The sequence below is a fragment of the Garra rufa genome, chromosome 23 (assembly GCF_049309525.1).
Source record: "Garra rufa chromosome 23, GarRuf1.0, whole genome shotgun sequence".
Taxonomy (NCBI): domain Eukaryota; kingdom Metazoa; phylum Chordata; class Actinopteri; order Cypriniformes; family Cyprinidae; genus Garra; species Garra rufa.
Window position 1 is genome coordinate 6469295 of NC_133383.1, and position 12189 is coordinate 6481483.

The 12189-nt window shown below is 34.5% G+C and overlaps 1 protein-coding gene across 1 annotated transcript in view; it reads right to left on the minus strand.

The window, feature by feature from the left end:
• Positions 1–512: 512 nt before the first annotated feature.
• The window catches only part of pitpnm2 (phosphatidylinositol transfer protein, membrane-associated 2), a 112565-nt gene continuing 100888 nt past the window's right edge, over positions 513–12189 (minus strand). Inside the window, 8 exon segments of the mRNA XM_073829172.1 lie at positions 513–3704; positions 3773–3901; positions 6789–6972; positions 8546–8695; positions 8783–8931; positions 9049–9165; positions 9260–9376; positions 11162–11310. Of these exon segments, the coding sequence (XP_073685273.1) occupies positions 3363–3704; positions 3773–3901; positions 6789–6972; positions 8546–8695; positions 8783–8931; positions 9049–9165; positions 9260–9376; positions 11162–11310 (1337 nt within the window). The 3' untranslated portion in view covers positions 513–3362.

The window sequence follows — 12189 nt, forward strand, 5'->3', positions numbered from 1 at the left end:
CCTTTTCAGGATTTTAACCATTTGAATGTTGGTTTGTTTACATAGGCTACTGATGTTTTTTATTTAAATTAAAAAAAGAGAAAAAACTTGGCACACTCTCAAATTTCTCAATATATACCAACACTCTGATATCTATACCAATACACAAACACAATTATAATTATATAAGTTCAATTTAATTGGCCATTTTCCCCCCCCCAGAAGACAGAAACCTGAGAAAATGGTGCTATCAGGTGGAAAATACTAAAAATTAAAATATATAATTTCTATATATTAATTTCTTTCAAGTATGAAGTTCTTAGCAATGCATATTACTAATCAATAAATAAGTGTTGATATATTTACAGTAGGACATTTACAAAATATCTTAATGCAACATGATCTTAATGATTTTTGGCATTAACGAAATATAAATAATTTTGACCCATACAATGTATTTTTGGCTATTGCTACAAATACACCCATGCTACTTAAGACAGTTTTTTCCAGGGTAATGATGAATCACAAGAAACTTGCACAGTTGTCCAACTGTATTTAATCCACAGTACATACAGTTATACATATGAGAGCACTGAACCACCGACCTGGTAAGAAAACTGTAAAGGAGCGAGTCAGTCCAGATCAGTACGTCAACAGGAGTGTAAAATGAACCTGCAGTACGTCTCCATTCATCATCGAAAAGTAGCTGGGAAAGTGATTTCTTTTGAAATGGTTTGTACAGCAATCTGAAAGTTTTGGCAACAAACAAGATGGGCACAAAACAGGATACTTCCGAGACACTTCGCCATATTTATGTCATCCAACGCGCTTGTGTTGTGAAACACCTGTGCACACTCATCAGCATTCACATATCTTCAAAAATACTGTAGATGTCAACATTTTACCAGTATTTATACGTCTTTTAATATATGTCAGTTTTTAAAAAAATATGACTGGATTTGGGATTAACGCTAGGATCGTTTAAATATTTGGTAGGAACAATTGATATGATGATCTTATATAGACAACAGCATAATCGGAATAACTATAAATCGGAGGTTTGTAGTGTGGCCCATTATTGAAGAGTACAGGAAAGTGTAAGAAAGCTCTTCTGTGTCATGCAAAGTACAAAAGTGGCTATAATCTGAAGATATAATACTTGCACGCCGGCCTACAAGCGAGGCCGCGGATGTTTCAACGGATGGATGCTTGCCGCGTAAAAACTGTGGCACGAATAATGTCGTCGTACGGTTCCCTGCGATGCATCTACAGTTTGGAAATAAAACTCAACGAAGCGCATCAGCTTGCCCAACATTGGTGGAAAGTAGCTTGAAAACTGTGTGTGTGGAATAACGTAACAGAAATTTGCCATTCCCAGACTGAGAATTTGTTCAGTGGTTAAAATTCAAATCATAAGCCAACAGCCAAGATGACCTAGATATATCAAGTTCACAAACCTTTCAGCATATTCAATTGAGAACCCTGATGTCTAGTACCAAACTAGACGCGTTAAAACTTTACCTGTGAAGACTAGTAACACCAGTCCGAATGCCATTGTACAGCACCGAGTTGTTTGGAGTCGTTTTGAATCTCTCACAGAACCACATTCACATTCCGATTCACATTACGTGGAAATTTCAATTCGATAAACCGGTTTCCAGAGCGCGAGGTCTCCAGAATAAGAGCGTTGTTGTTGTACACGTGCTCCTTGCTGAACTGATTGTCCGTGCGGTGGCGGTGGCGGCGGCGTCGTCTAGAGTTTTGCTACGGAAACACTGTCAAGGATTATGCACAAGGAGACACGTCATTGGTCCGTTAAAAGAAGCATTTCAGAACTGTTGGACAAAGGAATAAAGCAACACATGGAAACCTGAAATATCCATCATCTTATGAAGCTACAGAAATAAATAAATTCTGACCGTAACATATCCTATATAGTGAAATTTACATCTTTACAGTATCTACACTGTTTGAAGTCCCATTCAGAACATCCTGGCTTATGTTCGAAGTCTCTCGGTTTGAGTCCGCACATGCAGCATGGCTATTCCAGTGTGTTTGTGATTCAGACGAACTCTGTCTTGCCGTCCGATCTAAAATCGCGAAAATTAAAAGCACAACTTCTATATACCTCAATCACTTACATATGAACATATGGACAATATCATAGATAACTGAACGTTTTAAAGGACTGAAGTTGATCTAAAATGATCTAAAATCTTAAAAACATTATACATGTGCCATCGAAACGCTTGGGGGACGTTGCTACAATGCATGGGGAACGTCGGGACGTGTTCGGGTTCCTATGATCCTGCCATGGTTTTGGCACTTTGCTTGAGCTTTGTTGTCGCCGTTTCCTATATATAAATACCCTGCCATAAATAAAAGGGTCATGTACTACACACCAACGTTATGTAGCGACATGAGATGGTAACAAGGACCTCCACTATTCCACTAGTGCAAAAAAACAATGAGGTTATGCAGTTGCAGAACTACAGCTTTCGAAATGAATCGTTTTGGCCGTTCGAATCGAGCGAGCCTAACCGCTCCCGGAAATGAGTGCAAAGGACCTCAAAGAGGAAATGATTAAGCGAAATCTTGGAAAAACTGTCCGCCATGCAAATACAGCGAGCTCGATGGGAAACTCTCTTCACGTCGACAGCGACAGCAGCAGCGGAAAAAGTTTCACTTCAGCGGATGTGGCTTAACGTGTGCTTACGATCGCGTTCGGTGGCTCAGAAGTGAACGAAACGGCGAGAAAGAAAGAAACGTGACCCAGCAGCCCATGCCGGAGGTATTGCGAGCAGATGGCCTTGTAAAGGGATAGTTGTTCCTTTGAGAGTTCATTCGTGCTCTAAATGTGAAGTTAAGGCCTGCAGACGGAGTTTGGTGTGATGGGATTGGATCCTTATTGCCAAATGCTGCTGGGATTGGACTCGGAGAGGCTGCCGGGATGGGCCGGCCCAACGCAAAACCCATGTGAAATGGCCTCTGGGTCTTATCAGCTCCTCGAGTTCATGGCTACCCTGAGCAGGTAAGAGGAGGCACATATTTACATGTGTGGGGACACCGGAAGGGGAATGATAGGAGAAGCGGGAGAAGTCCATACCCACCCAAACGATCCGTTTTTCAGTCCCGACAGTACATTCAATCAAGTCAGAGGCGAGGGCCACGACCCAGAGCGATGCTTAAGGCGCTAGATTTCTGGAAAATGTTTGGCTGCCGGATTAAAAAACAAAACTAAAACATGAACGAAAAACAATTCCCATGCAATGCCGTGAGGTTGGCTCACAGAGTCTGTTGTAATACTGTGAGATTTCGTCGTGTCCGATTTTGCAGCCTCCAGAACGACGTGCCTCCAGATTTTTGGACCCGGTGGGTGGAGCCTATTTTGGGCTCAGGGCTCCGCCCTCGAGTTTGCTGGTTCGGCCCCAGCAGCCGGCGGCAATGCTCATGCTCCTCTGGGCACGTTCGGCCCGCTCGCGGTCACACTCCGATTGGCTCTGCGCGCGTTCGGGACGTCCTATTTGCACGGGCGGCGTGGAGGATGTGGGTTGTGAGGAAATGGTGCGCAGCAAGTGATTGCGCTTCCGCAGGAAATCCCCGCTGCCGCCAAGCCCGAAGCTGCCTTTCCGCAGGACCATGCGAGTGCTGCCGGTTTTGGCGGGTCTCGATCGCTGATTGTATTCCAGCTGGGACAGGTGAGACGCGTAGCCGTCGGCAATGAACTGTAGAGAAAATGAGGTCAATGAAAGTGCATAAAAAAGCTTAGAGGAAAAACTGTGCACAAAGATACCTGACACTGGTGTTGCATTTTCTTGGTTGGTCTCCCTACGATGTAGATCTGTGATGGCGGCAGACCCAGTGACGTGTACACAGAGATGTCCTTAGTGGAGCCGTAGGCAGCGAAGATCTTCATATGTGCCTACAAAAGAGCAGGATAATCTTTAAACATGATTAAACAGTTTAAATATAAGCAAAGACTGGAACAATATATGTCTAAGATATGTTTATACACCTTTCTTGTTGTATTATGGTCTTGTTTTGATCACTGGCTGCATCTCATTTTCACAGGTGAAAATTAGCATTTATGCTACAACCTGGCTCATTTACAGTCTGTACAGAAATGTTAGATTGTTCATTAATGTGCACTGTCCCGAACGAACAAATCTCAGTTGGCATGCTACAAATATTAAAGGATTACTCCACTTTCAAATAAAAATTTCCTGGTAATTTACCGCCATGTCATCTAAGATGTTCATGTCTATCTTTCTTCAGTTGCAAAGAAATTATGTTTTTTAAGGAAAACATTCCAGCATTTTTCTCCATATAGTGGACTTTCAACGGATTGAAGGTTAAAAATGCTGTTTTAATGCAGCTTCAATGGGCTCTAAACGATCCCAGCCGAGGAATAATGATTGTGTGAAAGTGAAACGATTGGTTATTTTCTAAAACAAATCTTGTACAAGCTCTACGATGCGCATGCGTAATCCGTGCACTCCGGTTCAAAACAGTTAGGGTATGTCAAAAAACTCAATTTAATGGTTATCCTCCAACTTCAAAATCGTCCTACATCACTGTTTTACCATTTTTTGTAAAGGCCGTTTGACCTTTTTTGCACATTCAGATTGGTTGGAGGAGAAAATGAGATGGAGTTTTTTAACCGACCCTAGCTGTTTTGAACTGAATTGCACAGAGTACGCATGTGCATTGCAGAGTTAGCACAAGACAAGCATTTAAGGTTAAAAAGTATATACATTTTATTTTTTTTCGCTAGATAAGACCTTTATTCCTTGGCTGGGATCTTTAGAGCCATTTGAAGCTGCACTGAAACTGCATTTCTAACCTTCAATCCATTGAAGTCCACTATATGTTTTCCTCAAAAAATGTAATTCTTTTCGACTAAAGAAAGAAAGACATGAACTTCTTGGATGACATGAAGTGAGTAAATTGGAAGTAAACTAATCCTTTAATCACCATACTTATTTCCCCATCATTTGATATTTACGAGAATATTTATTTCATTCCATTAATGAGGAATTAAATCTCTATAGGGACCTATTAAATCCCCACAAAGTTTTATTTTTTCCCAAATAACGTTTTCCATTTCCTTCCAAATTTTGTTTAATGATTCAATACAAATTTATTATAAAAAGTTTATTTAAAAATCCTTAAAAATGCAGTTAAATGGAAAAAAAAAAAAAATAATTTACAAAAATCAAATAAAGTGATGCACTACACAACTTGTATACTGCATAAATGAAAACATAAAAAATATCTTGGTTGCATGAAATTCCTTACAATAATATTAATAATATATATTATAGAATTGTATTAGTAATTATTAAAATATATTTTTTGTTAGTTTTATCCATATTAAACAAGTATACTGCGTAACATTTATACAGTCTGTATACAAATTTATACAGTTTACATTATTACTTTGGGAAGTACATTTTACTGTACAATGATGATATATTCTGTCATCATTTCTGAAGTGAAGCTCAGGAAATGAAGTTCATGTGTTCATACATTGAGACACAGACACTGAAAACTAGTGGTTTAATGGATCACAAATCTCATAATTTCATTTTTTAGATCAGTAAAAACTTTGCTTTCCATTATTCAAAGCTAAGTACTTTTTCGATACCCCAGCAAAAACTACTGGCCTAAAAGAGTTCGGTAGTATTCATGTACAGAAATGTAATAATTAAGTGTAAAATAACATTGCATAGTGTTTTAGAAATTAAATTGAGATTCATCTTTGTCAAAAATGTGTTTTGTTGTGTACTGAGCATTATGACAGTAGCAGTTATGTTTATAAGCTGATGACTCATTAAGACCTGATGCACGAATCCAATATGACGATACACATCCGTTTTTCAGTCGTAAGGAAATTATGCTTTTTGAGGAAAACATTTCAGGATTTCTCTCCATATAATGGACTTCTATGGTGCCCCCGAGTTTGAACTTCCAAAATACAGCTTGAAATGGCTCTAAATGATCACAGACGAGGGAAAAAAGGGTCTTATATGGCAAAGCGATCGGTTATTTTCAAAAAAAAAAAAAAAAAAAAAAAAAAAAAATCACAGTTTATATACTTTTTAACCTCAAATGCTCGTCTTATCTAGCTCTGTGTGTGTAGAGATTAAAAAGTAAATAAATTGTAAATGTTTTTAGAAAATAACCAATCGTTTCGCTAGATAAGACGCTTCCTCCTTGGCTGGGATCATTTAGAGCCCTTTGAAGCTGCATTTTGGAAGTTCAAACTCAGGGGCACCATAGAAGTCCATTATATGGAGAGAAATCCTGAAATGTTTTCCTCAAAAACATAATTTCTTTACGACTGAAAGACATGAACATCTTGGATGACAAGGGGGTGAGTACATTATCTGTAAATTTTTGTTCTGAAAGTGAACTACTCCTTTAAGACGATTGACGAGCGATTGATATTTTGTCATAATTTTATGTGTATAAAGCAAGGAGTGAAGGAGATTCGAAAGAGGATTCAGTTTGGTGTTCGTGCTCCGTCTGAAAAACACCCTTTCTGCGTGTACGTGCTTCATGTGTGTGTGGCTGTAAACAGATAACAGTGTGCAAGTAACAAATAGAGTTCTCCTTTTCCTTTGCTTTCTCTGGAATGATTAAAATAAAAATTACTTTCACTATATTATATAGGCCCATATAGATCACGAATCAATTACAATCCATTCAATTGCTACTGAAAACACCTCGAGCATCACGCATACTTCCATATGTGTAGTAGACGAAACTGCACCCCCAAACAGGAAGGTGTCTATGTATATTCTCACCTCTGTGATGAGAGACTTGAGGAAGTTGGCTTTGTGTCGGAGGGGGTCGTGTACGAGCCCGTCACAGAACGACACGATCCCGTGAGGGAAGTTGTGCTGTGAAAGCCAGGCCACCACGCGCTGCTTCTGCATGTCTGGACGCCCTGTCACGTACACTATCAGGTAACCCAGATCCTGCCAGTGCCTGAAACAGGACCAACCACCGTCATTTGACATGAAATAATTCTCAGATTTTTGATTGAAATGTAGCTGTTTATTGAACCTTTAGACTAAATATTTATTGTTGAGCATCATATTTTATACTACAGGTTTTTATGGCTCATATAGTGTGATACAGTGACAATTTGGAGCTCACACCTACACCTACATTATATTCAAAGCCTCAAACTGGGCAGAAATATGCAATCTGGAGCAGATGCTGATATCACATATTGTTTCAACACATATAAAGCAATGCGATACAAGGATGACAGAGAGATAAACAAATAAACATTCCTCAAAAGCCTGATAATCATATTTGATTGATATTTGATGATTATACACATATTTTAACACGATTTTTCTAAAAGAATATGCATGTTCATCAAGTTTTCATCTTAAAATATTGCTAAAAAATATTCAAAGTTATTTGTACATTTACTTCATGAAAATCATTAAAAATTAGATTTATACTAAAATACCTTTTACATGCTATAAAAATATGAACTATCAAACTATTAACAGCTATCAAGATAATTACCCTTATTTTATTACATTGCCACCAAATATTACCAAACAGTAAAATTTAATATAACAAAAATAACAATTTTACAGTAGTCTTTTAAACATATTTAACCGCCCCCCTAAGATAATAGTAGGGGAAACACTGAGATGTATGAATACAAACAATATAATACATTAAATACATTGTTAAATACATTAACATTATCTTTTTGCAATTAGATTTTTATAATTGTTTGGCAAGTAAAGTTTAATATAATAAAGATAACAATTATATAATAGTTTTTTAAATGTTTGAATAACAAAAAAAAAAAAAACTATAAATAAAAAAAAATATTATTATCAAATAAATTTAAATGTTTTTCTGTGTATTTTTGGACTTGCCAGGGACTGCAGATGGAAATGAGCCTGAATAGCTAAATCTGGTACATTTACATAGTAGACTTGTTTACTTACGTTAATTAATGCATACTGTCCCTTTTAAAATAAAAATAAATAAATAAAAATGAAAAAAAATAGAAACATCATTTTAACAAATGTATTTATTTTATTTGTATTTTTTTGTTGAGATATTTAAAATATTTAAACATCTAAATAAATAAATATAATAAATAAGTAAATATAAATAATAACACACTAATAAAATATTTTATTATATTAAAATGTTGCCAAAAACAGTAAAGTTTAATATAATAAAATAGCCTTTAAAATGTATTTAAATAATTAAATACAAATGTATAAAGAAAAAAAAATTGTAATTATTTTTTAAATATTACTAACAATACAAGTTATTCTCTTGTTTACTTTATGAAAATCATGATTTCACAGCAAAAAGACATGGACCACAACCAGATGTTTTCACATTCATACTAAAAGGCCTTTTACTTTCTTAAAAAAAGTCTAAACTGTCAGCATGTAATAGATAGTGTGTTTTTTCAGTAAAGTTTCCATTATGTTGATCATTAAGAGACATTTGCATATCAAATATGATACAGCAGGCTTCATAGGGTTTATAAATTCATAAAGAAATATCTCACCTGACCACATCAACCGCTCCAGCTCGCACTTTAGGGTCGCTGCCCATGATGGACACGCTAGCAGCAAAAGAGCCGTCGATGCTGAACACAACAAACTCAGTCCCGCGCGGCAGCACCGTCAGGTAACTGTCAGCAGATGTGTGGTCGCCCCTTCAGACACAGAGAATATCATTCAACTGATGAAAACACAAGCGTTTGTGTGCAGAATGCATGTAGACTTCAGACCTTCAGACATACCTGACCACCATTTTGACGGGATACACGCCGATGCTCAGCCGCTTGCTCTCGGGAATAGTGTAGAAAACCCGGCCACTGCTATTGGTCAGTTCTGTGGTGAAATACACCCACTCACCGGACGGAGGCTGGGTCATGATGTGGATGTCCACCTAGAAATCAGTACAAAAATTAGATGTCATTAAGTAGATAACAGCAATACTAGATTTGGACATTTTCTGAAGAAAGTGAGTGAAGTTAAGGTTCATTGGCACTTGTAAGTCACAAACCTTCTCTCCTGTCAGTGTGACCATGTCCAGCGGGCCGTACATGAAGCGCCCCGTGACCACCTGATTGCCGTCCTCTGTAAACACGGCATCGTTCACGCGGTGGTTTGCCGTAACGTTCTTTAACACAAACACATCTTTTACGTTAGCAACATTTCCTTAATGGATTTAACAGCAAATTGGGATTTCAGAGATGCTGAGGTGGCCGTCTCACCCTGATCTTCACGTGGGTCCTCTTCCTTATCCACTTCTCCCGCGGTTTGGACGGAGTGAATTCTGAAACCTCTTTCCCATCGAGTTCCAAAATACTAGAGTTCTCGTGCCTCATCACCTGAGAGCCAGAAAAATAAAAAATTAAATGATACTTGCCCAATTTCATTAGGACAATTGTCTTACTGGTAAGTAAAATACAACTTTTAGCAGTTATGCATTTAAAAATAATTTATGCACTAATAATTACGTTTAAGTAATTTTAAAATTAAGTAAATGTATTCATATTGCAGTATCCGTTGTATATTCCAAATAAATAAATAGTAAAAAAAATAATAAAAGTATCACCAAATTGCATTTTTTTCTAAATTAATTTTTATTTTTTTGCGATTAGAATTTTTAAAAATAAATAAAAAATAAATAATTATAAACTTTATTTAAAAAAACACTTTTTTATTTAGTAATTTAAATGTATTTCTAAAATGTATATATATATATATATATATATATATATATATATATATATATACATACATACACACACACACACATACATACATACATATATATATATATATGTATGTATAAACAAAAAATAACATTAAATAATGCTAAAATAAAATAATAAATTAAAAAAATAATAATAAAAAACATTATAAATTATATTTATTAAAAGATATTTATTAAAAGAATGGCTTTTCTATGGTAATTGCCGTTATTTTATTATATTAAAATGTTACCAAAACATTAAAGGTTAATTTAATAAAGATAATAATTATATAAACATTTAAATAACTTAAGAAATGTATAAATAAAAAAAATACAATAATTATAAAATAAATACAAAATTATTTTAAAAAAATATTTATTTTTAACTTAGTATTTGAAATTTATTTACAAAATGTATATGTATTCAAGTTTAAAAAACAAATAACATACTGATAAAATAATTGAACAAGAAAATAAAAGCTAAAAATGTTTATATGATAATTGGCCTTATTTTATTACATTAAAATGTTACCAAAAACATTAAGTTTAAAATTTAATATAATTAATATAACAATTATATAATAGTCAATTAAACACTTAAATAACTAAAAGAATTGTATAAATAAAAAATACAATAATTATAAAATAAATAAAAGTTATTTGCAAAAATTTATTAAATAGTTATTTAAATGCATTAATAAAACGTATATGTATGTATAAACAAAAAATAACATACTAATAAAATAAAAAATAGAAAAAACTTTATTAAAAGGAATGGCTTTTCTATGATTACTGCCCTTATTTTATTACATTCAAATGTTACCAAAAACAAGTTTAATGTAATAAAGAAAATAAATCAACATAAACATATTAAAATAACTAAATAAAAATCTATAAACACAAAAAAATTGCCTTATAATAAAATTAAATAAAAAAAATATTTAAAATATTTGAAAAATACATCAGAAACTATATTATATTATCCCAATTTGATTAAAAAGAAAGGCTTTTCTATGATAACTGCTCTTTAAACGGTATGAAAAATAAAGATTCATATAATAAAATATAATATATAATAAAGACTAAACAAATCATTTTATAATAACCCTTCTAAACATTTTTAAATAAATGTAAAATGCAAAAAAAAAAAAAAAAAAATACAATAAATGAAAAAAATTAAATAATTACATTAAATTTCTTTTAATAAAAGCCAGAAAAAAATTATATTATTTGTCTAATTTTATTACAATCAACGATGGACAGTTATCCTAGAAGAGCTGCTCTTTTTTAAGAAATATTCTGCTTTTATGCATTACTGCATGCTTGCATAGGGGATGTTTCTGGTTGAAAATAGCCCTGAATATTTCTTTAAGCAGAATTAACATTTTATAATCTTAAATCATATGGTAATCGTCACCTGTCGGAGCAGGAAAGACACAACGTCCGTGGATTCCCAGTAGGAGGCGTGAAACAGGTGAGGTAGAGCCACGGTGGGGAACGCTGTCAGAGCATCAGGACAATAGAGGGCGAAATCAATGCGCTTCGTGCCCCACCAGCGCGCAGCGACTGCAGGAGAGATGACACGGGACATTCAGTCATGCCTGTCCAAACCATTAGCGCTACAACGACAGCTTCACATGCCATTACAGATTTCTCTTTCATCTGTACATAATTTATGAACGTTTCAGCTGCTGGTTCTAGGACAGGAGGAGGACATGTGATGCAGGATTGCTTCAGGGGCTCAAAAGGAAGTAAAGAAATGGAAAGTTGTCATTTGGTAATGTGCACTGGGCCTTGCGAGGCTGTAGTGCGCATCTCTTGTCTGCTTCCTCCCATGACCCATTGCAAAAACACTCAAGAACACAACCCTGCTTTTGGTTTGCAATTCTTTCAATTGGGGGTTGAGTGTTCTTGAATGGCCTATAGTTCTCTACAAGTAGGATTGGGAATCGAAAACCAGTTCTGTTTTAAAACTGGTTCTATTTTGACTGGGAAGATTGGGGGTTGTGAAAAAAGACAATTATCAGATAATGTTTCCTTGTATTGCGACGTCCTCACTGGTTGCACAAAGATTCACAAACAAATTACTCTTATTAAGTGGTTCTTTTAAAAAAATCTGTAGATTATTAAATCTCCAAGTGTTAAAAACAAATTCTGACTTTTTTTTTTTTTAATTTTATTATTAAAAATTTGGTAAGAAAATTACTAATAAAAATTATGCAATAAAAACCATTTTTGCATTTGCACTACAGTAAAATGAAAAATGAATGTCCCTGTACTATACACATTTTTTTGGCATAAAAAATGCTAATAATATTTTTTTAAATACATTTTTTTATGATTATTGTTATTAATAATAATAATAATTATTATTATTATTATAGACTAGACACATTTTTCATAAATAAATAAAAATGCATACATTACCACAAAATTAACATTTCA